The sequence below is a fragment of the Haliotis cracherodii genome, unplaced genomic scaffold (genome assembly GCF_022045235.1).
Source record: "Haliotis cracherodii isolate W230 unplaced genomic scaffold, xgHalCrac1.p SCAF_4, whole genome shotgun sequence".
NCBI classification, from domain to species: Eukaryota; Metazoa; Mollusca; class Gastropoda; order Lepetellida; family Haliotidae; genus Haliotis; species Haliotis cracherodii.
Genome location: NW_027266297.1, coordinates 38,137,153 through 38,155,055, shown reverse-complemented (window position 1 = coordinate 38,155,055; position 17,903 = coordinate 38,137,153). Strand labels below are relative to the sequence as shown.

Below are 17,903 nucleotides of genomic sequence, written 5' to 3'. Positions count from 1 at the left end.
TTTCCAAGACAACAAGAATGAAAGGAGTTTGGGCTTGGTAAATAGCAGTTTTAATGGAGTAATACGGTGTCTCAACAGTAGTGCAGCTACATTAAGGGTACTCCATCATTGAGTGTTTGTAGAATCTGTTGACTTACACGCGTGGACAATACGTTACAACACTCTAACACGAATCTGGCATATCTGTGTGCTACAACGCTGCTTGTGCATACTTGCTATCATGTTTTGAAATTAAGGGGACAATTTGTACTTTCAATGAGAAACAAAGTTGAATTCGTCATGTAATATGTTCTTTTAATATCATCTATCTATCATCTCTCGTTATCGATTGCTTCGGTCTAAATTAATAAAGCACCTATTTATTATTATAAGATAGCTAAGCGATAAATGAAGAACAATGAAGAACAAAGCGGGGTTTATTTCACGACAAAACATTGTCCAATCATAACGTCGTTTCTGGACATTTGAACATGCGCTCGCAACTTGCTGACGTATATTGGACGTTATTCTTTTAGAGGGGAGTGTCTAGTGAGTTGTTCCCCATAGATGTATTCCTGGGCAAAGCAGATGAACGCGATGGCCGAACGATCACCCCCAAAAGTGAGTGACTGAGTATGGAGCTTTTTGGAATATTCCAGCAATTTCACGGCGGGGGACACCAGAAATGGGCTCCACACATGCATCCAAAAGTGGGAGAGATATGACATTCGGTGTTGGAAGAAAAGGTTCAGGTAATCTACATGAGGATTGAGAGAATATGCGGGAAATACCAACCTGTGCATAAAATGGACTTGGCCGACATTGCTGAGGTCGGATTCTGTTGGAATCATTATTAAATTAAAGGGTAAATATTTTTAAAGCGTGTACACTTTATCATCACCCCCAAGCGTCTGTAAATAATGTTGATGTCTCATATAAGAAATAACCGACTCGTGGTCGTTATTTATGGTACACTAAAACACTGCAGGGAGAATAAACCACTCGGGGCTACGCCCCAAATGGTTTTTTCTCACGCAGTGTTTTAATGTACGATAAACAACTCCCACTCGTCGTTAATTTCTTAATTTGGGAGCATCCATTTGATTTCTATGGGGATGGCTGGGAAGAGAAATAGGCTTCACACATTGTTCCCGTGTGGAATAGCGAACCCGGGTCTTTGTCGTGACGAGCGAACGCTTTACCCTCTGGGCTACCCGTCAACACGGTGTCTTCTGAAATGACATGAGTGAGTGAGTTGGCTTCCGGATAGCTTTGAAATGTTGAATTTCAGTCTTAGGTGCGATTGCCATTAAACAGCATTATATTTGAGTCGAGAACCCAGTGACTGTTTACTGTGAAAAATTACATGCGATAAAGCCATTGCCCACATTGCCCAAAGCCCACTGGAAAAGTCATATTTTAAGCTTATGTAAAATATTTGTATATAGTCAACACATACTTTATCTGACATGATTGTCTCTTTCAATGGATTGCACATTTGGACTTCGGGCGGGATCAAGCACGTTGTGGCTAAAGTAAGTGAAACTGCCGAATTGACAATCTTGAATCTTGGATGAGATCTAAGTATGACCGGTTCATTTGCACCATATCCGTTTTTCACCATTTATTTGTTCTGTATTTACCGGTGGGACAGGACATTCTTTCCTGGTGTCATCACTGATTTCCAGTGATCCATTCACACAATTTGCACCGCTGTTGACACTCGACACTGGTGTTGTTCTCTGGTATTGACGTTTTATAATTACATATATTTCTTAGAAAAATCAGCTTGAATCATGTGTCGACTTCTAAAACCTAAAATACAAACGGAAAAGCCTCAACGTTTAGATAAACACAGTCAAGCTTTCGGCCTCTCGTATGGCAAGCCTTTTTCACATTTATTACGGAATTTCTTATATCTTCAATTGTTTTAAAGATATCTTGAATTCCACATCATGATCAACATGTCCACATCAACAATCGGATCCAAATTGACATCACTGTCGATACGCACATACACAGCCACACAGATTCATATCCACAGCCACAGCCACAGCCACACACGGGGTGGTCGGGTAGCCTAGTGGTAAAAGCGTTCGCTCGTCACGCCGAAGACCCGGTTTCCATTCCCGACATGGGTACAATGTGTGAAGCCCATTCCTGGTGTCCCAGATGATCCAGGTGATATTGCTGGAATATTGCTAAAAGCGGCGTATAATCAAAGTCACTCACTCACTCACACACACAACACACACGTCTATATCCACACACACACGCACATACACACAGATTCATAGCCACAGCCGCATCCTCATCTACATCTGCAATCTCCGGAGTGACATCATCCAGACGCGCTTTTTATGATTTCGCCCATTGCATCGACAATAGTATTACAACAGTCCCAAACAGCTGAGTGAAACTCCTCATGTCTATTCGTGACGCGAGATACTCTATATTGTCTTGTTTGTGTATTCAGCTTGAACGGCCGTGCGTCCGCCCTCTCGAGTCAAGGAGTACAGAGATCCCCAGGTGTATTTCGATCAAGTCTCGGATCCGCGGCAGCCATCTTGACATACTACTGGAGCATGGCGGGGTCGTTTTGGCATTCATTGTTTACACACATGAACTACAAGCGCATGGATATCTATGGCATCTATAATCAGTCCATTCATTGGTTTAACGCGTCCACTCACTGGGCCAATCAGTCCAACCGTTGAATATTGATGCTATTTATAAATGGCTAAATGTAACAAATGTTATATTTGGGATAACACTTCCTTTATAAAGTACTCTTTGGGGCTGAGTCCCATCCGGGATTCGAACCCACACTACCAGTGTGAGGCACCTAATCGCCAGCACACAAAGTCAGCGATCTAACCCACTGAGCCACCTAGGCTTCCACTAATTTCCACACAAGTGGCAGTCTAGATCAGGTACTTTGTGTACCCCTCTGACAAGTGTAAATTGACACGACTCCCATGACCAAAAGCCAAGAATACACAATGCCATTTAGAAAATGGTCAAATGTAACAAATGTTCTATCTGAGATAACACTTTCTTAGTAAAGTACAGATTCTATTACATTTTGGGGTTGTGTCCCATCCGGGATTCGAACCCACATTCCAAGAGTTGAGGCACCTAATCAACCATTATAAAGTACTAGAATCTGTACTTTACCAAAAAAGTGCAATCTCAAATGTAACATGTGTTTTATAACAGTTCAGTTATTGGTTTAATTTGTCCGCCTTTTGGTCTAATCAGTCCACTCACTGGTGTAATCAGTCCATTCATTCGCTTAATGAGTCCACTCATTGGTCTAATAAGTCCACTCCCTGGTCTGATGAATCCGCCTATTGGTCTACTCAGTCCACTTCCTGATCTAATCAGTCCATTCATTGGACTAATGAGTCCACTTCCTGGTCTAATCAATCCGCCTATTGGTCTAATCAGTCCACTCCCTGGTCTAATCAATCCGCCTATTGATCAATCAGTCCACTCCCTGGTCTGATCAATCCGCCTATTGGTCTAATCAGTCCATTCATTGGTCTAATCAGTCAGCTCCCAGGTCTAATCAGTCCACTCATTGGTTCAATAAGACCACCGACTGGTCGACGTCATTGATGCTATAGATCAAACACCGGTACGACAATGATTAGGGTTCAACTGCAACGACGGCTTTATAAACGACGTCCTATTTACGTTTAATCAAAACGTCAGCATGGGTCAACATGGAGTCGGTTTAATTATCGCAATACATGAAGATTCCTAATTAAGTATTATATGCAAATACAATGCAACGTCAAAGGGAATTGTCCACGGCGCACAGTACCAATAGGCGAATGTCCTCGGCTCTTACCAACCCTCATCATTGATTTCCATGAGATGAAACATATCATCAGGGATACCATACAGAGACTATATACCCCCTGATACCACGATTAATCAAGTGTAACAGTTGGTAGTGCTGGTCTAGTTCCCACCCACAGGGTAATGGGAAGCACTGAAGCACTGTTTGCTAAGCAGATACATTGACGTGCCGTTAGGCCATACCTTTTTTTATTCTTACACTTGCGTATTCGACCAACCGGGCTAACAAGCACAACCATAAAATAAAATATATAGTTTAGATTTATTTTTAGTTGGTCGCACTATCTTTAGAAACTAGAACAGTGAAAACGTACAATTAGAAAAGTTCAACAAGAAAGGTAACTGCTAACTTTTGACACAAGTCAATATATATACATGTGACTTGATGGAGTAAATATCCTGCACTGAAAACAGAAGGACTCACGGTTGTATTAACATATCAATGTGGCAAGGACCGAGTCTGTTTCCATCACCAGTAGACGTTGTTGCATATTTCACATTGCTGTGAGTTCATCTCAGGGTGGACATTAACGAACCAACTCGTTCCCGTTGCCTTCTATTTTCATTAAGAATCGACTTTAGTCATTTGGAATTTCTATGTACTTTTACAACATTGAAATGTTTGTGCCGCTAGACGTATTACAATATTATTGGAATAGTTGTGTCGTGAGTACTATTGTAATAGTGTGACAAAGACCTTTGCCGTCTAGCAACGCCGATTGAGTATTATATATCTGGTCCCTTATGTCTCAGGATCAGATAACTCTGCTCGGTTCTAAATAGAAAGGTACGTCACATTAATCAGGAGTATAGGCATTTCACCCTATGGAACTATCGATGGTCACGTGTTGCGTCTTTGTTATTTTGACATTTATTGGTGTCTTGACATTGAGATATAAAAAATTAAAATTATTGCACTCTCATCGCCCTTTACCTAAGGAAATCCCCCACGAAGAACAGTAGCAGAAGTACAGGCAAAGGTTCACGTGACCGTTCGGTACTTTTCGTGTCAAGTAAAACGTAGAATTGAACATGATGTAAAATCGAATTCATTGTTGATAAAATACAACGTTGTATCTTCTTTGAGAACCCTGTAATGGGTAGTCAAACATATATAGAAAAGGTCCGCAAACAGACACGTACATGGCTAGGTTTTTTTATCATCGAATCTCTATCACAAGATGACAATGAACCATTCCTTTGCATACGCAACTTGTCTTGCAAAGAAAAATAAACAGGTAAAAAATAAGCTTCCTAAGCTTTATGTTTTGTTCAAATATGAATTAACACTAGATCAAATGCTCTTTTTTAATCTACTTAGAGCAATTAAGATACCAAATTATAGAAGACCAACTATTCTAATACGATCCGCTCAGAGAAGATTAGAATACGAATTAATACCAATTTAATACCACCTCCGACACTGTTGGGTCGAGTGTGTGCTGGAAGAGGGGAAGGTGGGGAATTCTATCCCCAGCTGCGTTATACTAAACTACGTTAAAAGATGGTACTTGTTACCGTGCCTGTCGCTCTGCATTAAGGGGATATAACAAGGACTGGTCGCCTCGTAGTCAGTATACTGTGCCTGAATAGGGTCTCCATGTTAAACTGCGACATGGTATGCTAGAGCGCCAGCACTATAAAACGGGCGTTACTATACAAGTGCAACAACATTGAACGCGACGTTACGCCCCATTTCACCTCACCTCACCTCACCTCACCTCACCTCACCTCTGACTTAACAGCAGCAGAGACCATCAAATAGATTTAATGGTCTCTGATAGCAGATAAATATTTTTATCCTTCTTAGCAGCTTTGATACGAATTGATAGTCAATCAGCCCCCAGCCGAGTTCCATGACAATCCTGTACACGGGCCCTCACGTGATTCTCTAGCGATGTTTGTTTTGTTTGTTTGTTTCATGTTGTTTAACGCCGCTCTCAGCAATATTCCAGTTATATGACGGCGGTATGTAAATAATCGAGTCTGGACCAGACAACCCAGTGATTGACATCATAAGCATCGAGCATCATGACGTGCATAAACCAAGTCAGCGAGCCTGACCACCCGATCCCATTAGTCGCATCTTACAACAAGCATAGTCACCTCTTACAGCAAGCATGGCTTGCTGAAGACCTATTCTACCCCGGATCTTCACGGGTCTGTTATGAGCTACTCCCGACGAAGGGTTACGAAGTTTTTGCAAAATTTTCACCAATGGTAAGATGGGATACCAAAATACATGTAATACTTGTTTTCATCAAACCCTGATGTGACAAGAGAGCAGTTTATCCAGGGGCTACTCTATTGCTCTTTAAAAAGATTAATGGGAATCTTTACAACCAAACATAAATAGTGTATAAATCATTTAACTTCTATGCACGTCAAAACATGTTTAGAGAAGTAAGTATTTTGATGAAGCGGGAGGAATGCCTAACGTGATGTAAATCTTAGGCTTTTACCACACGTGAAACCCACTGGAGTGGGTATAGTGCTGACTAGCCATCATCAGGACGAAGCTGGGACATGAACGCACTGTCGTCGGATCCTGGTACGTGTAAGGGGCGGTACTCTGCACAACAAATTGCAGCACCGGAAAGGACTTTGCTGTCCATAGTAACTGTTTGCACTTTTCTGTGCATTCGATTAACCTATAACCCGCCCACCGTGATGAGTTATTGACCTGGCAAAACTCATTTGAATCAACAACACTTGGAATTATATAACTTATCTGGAATACTGTTCAAAGCGGGGTTAAACCCAACTCACTCAGGTCGATGTGTGCTCTCCGGCGTGACACAAGGCGTGAGTGCAAAAAATCCCCCCGACACTCTGGAGTCATGCTATTGTGAACCTTGCACTACATGAATAATGCATCATGAACAGAAAGAAAAGACATGTTTATATTATAACTTTCCGTATTGTAAAATCGCTGAAGCATGATGGTTTATGATAAAATCATCCATAAGTTCAGCCAAGTGTACGATGGGATGGTTATTTGAGTAGGTTGTGGCAGCCTCCCCAGAGTCGAAATAACAGAATATGTAGAATCATCCAAATGATTGTGTCATAAAGCACCACACTATTTCAATGCTTCATATTGATTATTTGCCGCACTTAGCAACAATATTACAGCTTTATAATGGCGGTCTGTAAATAATCGAGTCGGGACCAGACAATCCAGCGATTGACATCATGAGCATCGATCCACGCAATTGGGATACGATGACATGCATCAACCACGATCAGACGTTGGTGAAGCAATTGTTGCGATTTTTTAACTTTGTTTAAATTATAATTTAAAATAAATAAACATCTATATAATCTTTATTGGGCCAAGCTTCAGCTGCGTTAAAACAGAGAGGTATCGCATCGGAGTAAAAGATCTGATTGAATGAGATTAAGTTTTTACTTTATATCGTCCATGAAAAGTTAGAAAAGGTTTCTGTTATGTTGGCACACGACGATATTTGTTATTAATCATTTCAGTTAATACACAGACTTCAAGGATATACGTATCGATAGAGGTTTTAACCAAAACGATTCTGCATACAAGCAGTACCGAGTTAACGTGTGTAAATTCAAATATCGTACCGGACTCGCGTTCCCCTACCTTTAAATGTTTTATTATTAACTGAGCAAATGGTTCTTTTGAACTAAAATAATAATAATAAACTAAAACTTAAATATTTAGTTGGTATTCGACGTTGTTGTTTTCCTTAACGTTTAACATATTTAAATCTAGTTTAATTGTAGTTTTTTGGGGCATAAATACAAAGGACTCATTGTTTGTCTTCACGTTGAATTTGTTTACATTTCTACTTGTTTACAACATATAGTTGAAAATGCTAGTAAATTATTGCATCTGATCATTTACAAATGGGTGGATTCTGTTCAGACTCACTCACAACAATATAACAACACAGGTTGATAAAGTGGAAAAACTCCGAGGCCTTTATCAAAGAGTATTGATATATTTGATATCAAAAGACACGAGGGTGAGATTTTATTTATCATCACACATCATTCTTCCAATTTTTTCATTTTGTAGACAGTAATAAGCAGTGTCTAAGTGTAGAAAGTACTGCTTACAGCTTCAGTAGCAGAGCCATTAGTCATTTGATTGTGACGTCATGGTAACAATGACGTCAAAATGGTCAGCAAAGTATTGTGATGCAAGTATTAAATAAATAAAATGCTAAACTCGCTCCCGTGTAAAACCAATGTTATGAAACTCGTGAATAGTTGTGGTATCTGACGAGCGAAAGTGTGTCAGATACCAGAATTATTCACTCGTTTCATAATATTGGTATTAAACGGGAGCTCGTTTAGTATTCTATTCGTAGATATCGCTTGATCTCACCCAAGCAATATCTCCTAGCTGTTGGAGCCAGTTTGGATGATAAATAAACTGTGTGGCAAAAGAAAGTATAGGTCGAGTTCCATAATCGATAAAAAAAATAACAAGAAGAGGTTTTGTTGTGAATTATAACATAATCTAGGGAGGGGTAACAAATGATTGATCAACCACAGTTTGAAAGAAATTGTGCAATCACAGGTAATGTAAGCTAAAGGTAACCAACTGTGGGGTAAGACATTTCATTTTCAAAAGTTCCTTGTCGACACAGTTGCCTTCAATAGCGTGTATGACCTCCAGCTGCCTCAATGCATGCTGTGATACGCCGCCTCATCGATGACGTCAGTCTTCTGATGACGTGAACTGGAATCCGTTGCCACTCGTCCCTCAGGGCCTGCTGCAATTGTTGTCTGTTGACGGGAGGCTGATGGCGTGCTCTAATCTGTCTGTGAAGATGGTCCCACAGATGTTCAATAAGATTCATATCGGGTGAGTGGGCAGGCCAGGGAAAAACGTCAACGTTCTGCTGGTTTAGAAAGTTCCCAGTCAGTCTTGCAGTATGGGGCCTGGCATTGTTGTGTTGAAACAATGTCCCCTGCTGTTGGTTTTGTAAGAACCGAAGCACAACTGGCTGCAACACGAGATCTCTGTACTGCACAGCGTTCAGGTTTCCCTGTATAATCTGATCTCCACAAATACCGCCCCACACCATGACACCTCCCCCGCCGAATGGATGGACCTCTCGAATACACGCCGGAGCCAAACGTTCCCCTGTGCGTCGATAAACTCGTTCTCTGCCGTCATTTCGAAACAAGTTAAACCGACTTTCATCACTTAACAGCACTCGACGCCAATTTCTCACTTGCCAGCGTCGAACTTGCCTCGCCCATCGCAGTCTCAGGCGTCGATGTTGAGCAGTCAGTACCATTTCTCGGAAAGGACTATACGCTCGGATTCCAGCAGCACGAAGTCGTCGTAGTACTGTACGTTGGCTAATGGGATGTCCCAACGCTGTTGCTGCCGTTGCCGTAGCCGTTACGAATCTGTTTCGCAGTTGAATGAGCCGTATCTGACCGTCTTCCAGTAGTGTTGTCACTCGGGGTCGTCCGGTTCTAGGACTGTCCTATGTCCTCCCTGTCTGCCTGTACCGCTGAATCAGCCTGGCTACTGTCAATGGTGTACAACCAAACCTTCTGGCAATTTGGATCTGTGTTGCCCCCACTTCGGCCATACCGATCGCTCTCTCTCTCTCTCTGCTCCTGTGACAGTCGTGGCATTTCTTTTGTGTGCTTTCATCACGTGTGGTTATGTCCTGCAGACGAACGCATTTATACAGCTAACATGCACGTACAGTTTTCGCATAGGCGGGAAACCTGTTTCACCATTTTTTTGTCACCGCAAGAGCGCCGTCAAAGGTGGCGCATTCGGGTGAGGTGTTTTTTGGTACCTGTTCCTGGGCAGTCATATTCCCAGTACCCACTTTCCACTAGTTATCTGTTTTCAGGAAAATTACAAATTGCCAACCTATACTTTCTTTGGCCGCTTAGTTTATATATATCAGAAACTTTTGTTTGAACACAATTTACATTATTTTTTGCATCTGACTTTTGTTTATGTCTACAATAGCCGATCGCTTCCTTCATCGTGTCTACGTTGAATTCTCCATTCCGATTTCAGATTGGTTCGCCTTATCATCTGAATCTAGTTTGACAGCTTCATACAATCTGGTAACATCAGCTGTTCCAGCTAACATTTGCCTTGTACATTACATTGGCAATCTAAGCCAAGGTGCCAAACCATTAAACATGTTGTCAACAGGAGAGTTTGGGGGACATTATTTCCTGGGCTGTCAAGTGGAAAGGTGACGTGCACGGAATCCGTCAGTACTGGAAGATACGAATCAATAAAATGACAGGTGCGTGTTTAGTGTAGAGAGTCAGTTTTCGTTTACCCCGGTGCTTTGATGGCGACTTTGACACTTGAATCGCCATTTTAATACTTGTATGCCACTCAAACCAAGTTAAAGAACATTCGATTGTTACATATTTCTATAGTTAATCTGTCAAGGCTATGACAGATTAACAATAGTCATATGAGAGTTGTTTTCTTGCGTTGTCTAAAGGATAGTCGTGTTAACAAATTAAGTTCAGTTCATCGGTTTGTGATAACGATCCCATAACTGAAGCGCGGGACTAATGCAAGATTATATTAAAGTATATGTTTTGAGAGCCGTAGCGCCAAAATCTGTTTGTGGAGCCGAACCCCGGTCGAGGGTTTCCAATTACCGGTCGTGTGTGTTATGGATCCTGCATGTACTACGATCGCACGTGTCATACGATTGGCTTCATGGCACTCTTCATTGGGGGAACCACAGTAAAAGTGTCAGCAGATTAACGTTGTTTGTTTGTTGTTTAACGCCGCACTCAGTCATATTCCAGAAATATCCGCCTCATTGCTCCTGACTATAGTATGGTATGTGTATGGGGAGAAATTCTTTAAGACTAAGTTATATACAATACAATACAATACAATACAACCTGACATATAGCAATACAACCTGACATACAACCCAGCAGATACAACCTGATGTATATCTGATCATAGGTTTAAGACAACGGGAACCACAGCCCTTTCTTTCATGGTTGAAATTCTTTTCTGTTGAACGCTGCCATCCCTTCCCATAACATTTTGTTTGTTCATTTTTTGTTGGTTTTTTTATTTGTTTTTGTTTTAGTTTTTTGTTGTTGGTGGTGGGGGGAGCAATTCGCCAGATTGTTTATGAAATTTAAACCACCACCCCGCTTTGACAATAATGTGTATTTGAAGAAGCTCTTTTGAATGTGATGAAACCATCTCCCGGTAACCGTCGACTCTCCACCCAAAACAAACACCTCAATCGATACATCCACACGGCATAAAATGATCCATAGTAAATATGTACATCTTCAGCTGCATATTCGCAAGATATATACACATATATCATAAATATCACAACAAAATAACCAGCGTTCAACTTGTACCAGTATAGGAGGCAATATGGTCACGTGACTTACCCTCATTTCCTTACTCAACATTTTGACTTTATCCTTGATCTTCTCATTCTGTAGAATCATTATCAAATCCATCTTGACAACGTGTTTCTGATATCCAACGTACGAAAATGTCCTGTAACTTAAAAATCCGTTTAGTATCCAAACCAGCTTCAAATACGCCTTGGTCGAAGATCGTCGGTCTGTCAACTGCCCGTCTGCTGCGTCAAATCGTCACCGTACCAAAGAGTTGTGGGAAACGCACTATCGCAGGCGGAGTCTGAATAGGTTGGTAAACCGGTTTCAAATAACCATATTTGTCAGCAGTGAGCTAATGTAGTGAGCCACCCGACGACGCCAATTGATTCTGGAAACCGGTTTCGGTTCTTCGATCCGTCCATCCGCTTCCTTCTTGTGTCGTCTGGTTGGCGCATTGGCGATCGACATCGGGTAATCGTGACATTCTATGGTAGTTTGTAGTATATTCTTATTGTTACACGTTGATCAATGTGCGGTATAATTTATTAATGTACTGGATTTGTGGCCCATTGCTTATCTTCTTCCACAGCTACGGTGCTGGCCATTGACGCGACAGGCCTGAACAAGCCACGGTTGTGAGACTCACGGGAAATGTTGGCGTGTTACAAGCTCTCAGCTCTCACTCAACAGGCGTCTTAGTTCAGTGCCGTAGCCAGCCCGGGTGTGTGTGTGTGTGTGTGTGTGTGTGTGTCTTTTTATAGAAAACAGTTTTATTTGATTCATGAAAATACAAGTTGGGGTCAAGTGATACTTGTACAAATATTTGCACACACCCCCACCCACCCATCACCTCTGTCACTGTCCAAAAAAAGTTAACTACGTCCTTATAGTTCCATCTTCTGTTTCAAAGAAAACTGAATGATAAGAAATAACACGTTTTTAATGGTATCTGAAAAGAATGGTCGGTGAATAGATAAGGACAAGAAGGAGCTGATTCGCTTTTTTCACATACTTTTTATTTTCTTATTACCGAATTTCCATGTTACATTTTTGTCCACATTTGTCGGTAGATCCGGAAACCCAGTAAGTTTTGTTTGTTTGTTTGTAGTTTAACACCGCACTCAGCAATATTCCAGCCATATGACAGCGGTCTGTAAATAATCGAGTCTGGACCAGACTATCCAGTGATTGACATCATGAGCATCGATCCACGTAATTGGGATCAATGACATGCATCAACCAAGTCAGCGAGCCTGACCACCCGATCCCGTTAGTCGCCTCTTACGACAAGCATCGTCGCCTCTTACGGCAAGTATGGGTTGCTAAAGACCTGTTCTGTACCCTGATATTCACAGGTCACCCAGTAAGTAAACACAAGGTAGAACTGATAGAGGAGTTGCTGCTTTCAGGCTGGAAACATACACTGGACAGCGTGTTCACTGTCGGGTTAACTTCCCATGTAGGTGCATATTATATGTATGGCAACAACGAGACTATATCTAAAACACTGTCTTGCGAGAGAGGGGAAAATATATTGAGAAAAAGAAATAGTTATAACTATTCTGGTTTAGACTGTTGGAAGAAAATGAATTTGTCACCCTCATAATATACATTGTTGAAGACGTGTTTTTATAAAATTTATTATCAAAGCTCTTACTTTTAATTTAAAGAATATATCTGAAAAACATTTAGTCTCCATACAAAATCCCGTGCTAGCATTAAGCAGAACCAGTTTCGTTAGAACATCAAACTGGAGAAAGATAACGGCATATAAGCGTATTTTTAAAAATGTTTATGGTCATATGCCCGAGTTTAGCGAAGATCTAACTTATCTGATATATTTATGGCGTTCTTTTCGAATCGATGTATATATAAGCTCACTAATCTAGTTTTGCTTGGTTCTTAAGTAATACTTGATTTGAATGAGCACATGACTAATCAGACTGAACCAGATAACCTTCTCAGACCTCCGTGCCTGCGGTTGAAGACAAATGATGAAATGTTTTTGATGAAGAATAAGTGCATAATTGAGAAGATTGTTCCTAACATCTTAACATTCCTTGTTAGGTTTATCTAGTGCACATTGTCACTCCCCACACACAGCGTGCGTGCGTCGGGTACATGGGTTAGGGGAGTGGTCGGATACATTGTGGAGGTGTCGGGTACATGGGTTAGGGGAGTGGTCGGGTACATGTGTGAAGTTATGTACCGGGTATATTTGTGAAGTTAAGTCTCGGGTATATTGGTGAAGTGAAGTCCCGGGTATATTTGTGAAGTTAAGTACCGAGTATATTGGTGAAGTTAAGTCTCGGGTATATTTGTGAAGTTAAGTCTCGGGTTTATTGGTGAAGTGAAGTCCCGGGTATATTTGTGAAATTAAGTACCGAGTATATTGGTGAAGTTAAGTCCCGGGTATATTTGTGAAGTTAAGTACTGCGTATATTGGTGAAGTTAAGTCCCGGGTATATTTGTGAAATTAAGTACCGCGTATATTGGTGAAGTTAAGACCCGGGTATATTTGTGAAGTTAAGTCCCGGGTATATTTGTGAAGTTAAGTCCCGGGTATATTGGTGAAGTTAAGTCCCGGGTATATTGGTGAAGTTTCGAGTTTGGTGCATGTGTAAGATTATGTGGGGAGGCGGGTACATTTGGTAACTGGCTTAGTAAATGATATGCTGAGTACATAGAAGTCTGTCACATGGGTTCAGTGCTCACACTATCGACCACTAGTTTGACCTGGCTGCTTACGTAAAGATCCGGGTAGAGAATAGGTCTTCAGCAACCCATGCTTGCCGTAAAAAGCGACTATACATGTCGTAAGAGGAAAGACCGAAGTGATGCAGGTCTAAGACGTTTACCAATTTGGTTAGATCCACGACCTCTGGTATGGTGCTGACAAATCTAGAAATATAATCGGGGCTAACCGGGATTCGAAACCACAATCATAGGTTGCTGGCGTACCAAAGGGACGCAACTCTGCACAGCGAATTACGACGCCATAGACGACAGGGTCACCCGTGCCCCCATCGACAGGTGAACCAACGTCAATGAAGAGAACGCTTAGACACCGGCGTTCAGTGTGTACGAATTTGAGTTAGTTCTACAATTTGTACATTGTCGACTACAATAACCAGAGCGGACTCAACAAAACTTGACTTAAGAAAGTCAGTGATTCCCCAATGAACGGTGGCCTCGTCATGGAAAAACGGAACGGACGTTTGTATATAATACACTTATCACTATCAACTATCTTTAATAGCTTTAATAAATATTTAATAGACAGTCCTTAAACGTCTTTCCCATGAGTCCCCACTGTCAGAATATTGAATGGCGACTTGTATGAACATAGCCATGGTAAAAAAACTAGGGTTCTTTTCCACTGTATAAAGACTTGAGTTGTAAAGTGTCGTCGTTCCAACTGTATTGTTATGCTTGTAGTCATTATAAAACACACATTCTTCTTGAAAAGCTTAAGAATGCAACGTTAGATGACAGAGCTCCAGATAGCTTTTTGAGCAATTGATTTATTCCCCGAAGGTTTTTATTTTAATTCAGTTATTACATTTTCCATTGGGTAATCAATATTTTATCACTCATCTATTCATCACTCCATTGGTTTTTTCTCAAAATGAGTTAATATTTTGAAATTTAGAAAAAAATAAAATATTGTTTTCGATGTATATAAGGATTCTAACTATAGGCTTGACTCTAAAAGTAAATTAGCTCGTAATTGTGTTTCGGAAATTAGCTCCATTGTACGGATGCTGAAAAAGCTTCATTGGGTATTTACGCATGCTGTTTTTATTCACTTGAGTTTTTCCTTTAATGCATGCGTTTCTGAGATGTCATAAAGGTTACTACTTTTTTCCCGAATTTGAGATTTCTGTTGTTTAGTGAACATTAATAAACATGGAATGCAATGTATATTTCAAATATACTTCTAAACCAGATGAATTAATGAAGCCATCTGGAATATGAAATGACTTAGCGTTTCCCTCGAAGACAAAAGGGAGACTTTGCTACACTCGCTGGAAACCATTTCTTGAGACCAAGTATTCAATGTCGTATCATTATAACTGAGGCCATGACTATGTGTAATTAGGTTATTTATTTAAAGTCAGACTCGTTTACACTCTGATTGGTTGAAATATGATAGATGTGGGATTCGTAGCCAAGATTCACTTCTCATAAATATTTTCTTGGAAAGTATCATGTCCCAGATTTGAAAGACTTAACGTTCAGCATTTCGACATTAATACTAGTATATCACCCATGTTATACTAAGTTTGACATATTGATTTGTTTTTATATAGATAACTAAACGTATACATAAACGTATTTATGATGTTGAAATTGTTGTAAAATACCGTTCGACAACAACTACGGAGCACCAAAGATTCACGACACGGGATTAAATGTGTTGACATAATGCGGACAAACATTTCTAACGACTGTCCACTAGGTCCAAGGGGGGCTACTCTCATTTGCAACACGAAGTTCAAGGTCGGCGATGAATATTGACTGTGATGATGATTCGACATTATGTTTTGTTTTTTAGTGATGTTCTTTGTGATGCCACGTTGCTGGCATTTCTACTCTACAACGGTAAGTCCCTATACTCTCTCTCTCTCTCTCTCTCTCTCTCTCTCTCTCTCTCTCTCTCTCTTTCAAGTCAAGCGCTTGATCAAAGGCTACTGCAACAAATCACGTAGATCTACTTGACAAATTCAGCAAGTTTTTAGATGCATCAATCAAGGCATATCTTGTCACAAATGAGAGTTTTTTGTTTGTTGCGTTGTTCCCATTCCCAATCCTTTAATGACATATTATTATTAATTTAGATTTAAGTTTTAAAAATATACTTATTCTTAGAACACGTTAATTGATATATTCACTGTTATTTTGGGTACTTAAATTACTATTCTAAGTAATATTATTATCACGCCAAGCCCTCTCGCCATGTGAGTTTGTAAGGGTTAATTGTAAAACCGTTGCAACTATGTTGAGAATATTTTTTTCAAATAAAACAAACAAACGAAAAATCAACAACAAAAAAACATTGCAAATTTTCCTGGAATTAGTGCCATAATATATATGACGTTAGAAGGGTAATTTATGTGTCAGTCTGACAGTGACAGTAGTTAATATAGTCGTTTTGCATATATATATATATATATATATGCAAAATGACTAGTCTAAAAAAAAAAAAATTCTCCTTAATTAATCGGTCTGTCCGCTAGAGTAACTGCCCTTTATCAAAGGGAAGCAACTCTAGCCCTGGGTCTACGAGACGTCACGGCCACAGTCAGACGTTGTTGACAGTCGGCCTGTCCTGTCATAATGTTACGAAGTGCAGACAGATGTACACACAGCGACAAAACGAAAAAGGTAACAATTCGGACATATTTCGGCCAAATCCAACCGTTTTAATTTGCGGAAAAGGTTACGTAGTGTGGATCGCCGAATGACAAGGGCGACGCCATGTTTGTTTATAACACCTTTGAATTGATATTTGCCTCTCTATCGCATATGACCCCAACGGATATAGTTTTTATCCGTTGGTTTTAACCCGCCGAGAAACCTACCAATCGTATATGATAAATCCGTCTATCGAGAGTAGATGATCCGTCTGGGTGCAGAGTAGACGGGTGCCGTTGCACAGTGCTACCGACAGCCCCCATTCGAATGACCAGCTGATGAAAATAGGCGCCCCAACACATGATGCTACACACTGTGTATTGCGGCTGTACGATTACTAAACAGTGATATCTCCAACGGGTGTATTTAAAAAGATACTTCGATATAGTTGACTTAATTTCTTCATTCTGGCGTCCTCAGTTGCCATGGAAGCATATGGCGCCATATAGTATGACGTCATTAGCATTGAGAGTGACGTCATGTCCCATCTGTCATGTGTAAGCTGGTTCCCGGCTCCCTAGGCATGACAATATATATTTATGCATCAAAGTGACCGTGTCGCTAGCTCTTCGTTGGGCATCGATGACAGCACGTGGAGCCGTACAAGCAATGTAAAACATAGGATAACTACGCCAAAACAAGTAGATTTTTACGTATTTGCATACTTTCTCAATGAAAGTTAACCATTCTTTGACATTTGTTTATGAAAATGTGTAGACTTGTCAAACATGAAACGGATGAAAAGCATATGCAATATCTTGAATGGACTGTGAAAGATGTGAAGAATCGTCACATGGCGCTGGCCTGTGGCAGAGGTACTATGCTAGCTGGCTGCCGGTCGCATGGCACTCTGGGTAGGAGAGTGGTTCAACCTTTCAACATTAGTATCATGGGAAGTAATGTACACATGTCAGAACATTCCATCGTTATTCAGACTCTTGGTGCCCGTGTCATGATGAAAAGGAAGAGTAATGTAGTGAGAACACAGTCATGTGACTATTATTCATATTTTGTGAATAGGTTTTAAACTACCAATTACTGTTTGAGTTTGAATGCCGACCTGCGAGATTTATGTTGAGAACTGTGCGTCAAAGCTTGCCTCTTCTTTCAAGAAAACCCCGCTAAAGTATGAAACCAATCAGGTGTTCGACAATATATATGTGACGTCACTCGAGTGCAACGGAAAGTTTACAGACTGGGTGATGGAGGTCACGCCTTTTATCGAGCAGTATTTATCTTTCGAAATGTAACTGAATTCTATTGTTGAAGACATG

The 17,903-nt window shown here is 40.6% G+C and overlaps 1 protein-coding gene across 1 annotated transcript in view; it reads right to left on the bottom strand.

Annotated features, from left to right (window-relative positions):
• LOC139480206 (uncharacterized) overlaps positions 1-11,476 on the bottom strand; it is a 34,594-nt gene extending 23,118 nt beyond the window's left edge. Inside the window, exon 1 of the mRNA XM_071263239.1 lies at positions 11,257-11,476. Within this exon, the coding sequence (XP_071119340.1) occupies positions 11,257-11,328 (72 nt within the window). The 5' untranslated portion in view covers positions 11,329-11,476. The remainder of the gene's footprint in view (positions 1-11,256) is intronic.
• Between the last annotated feature and the right edge of the window lie 6,427 nt (positions 11,477-17,903).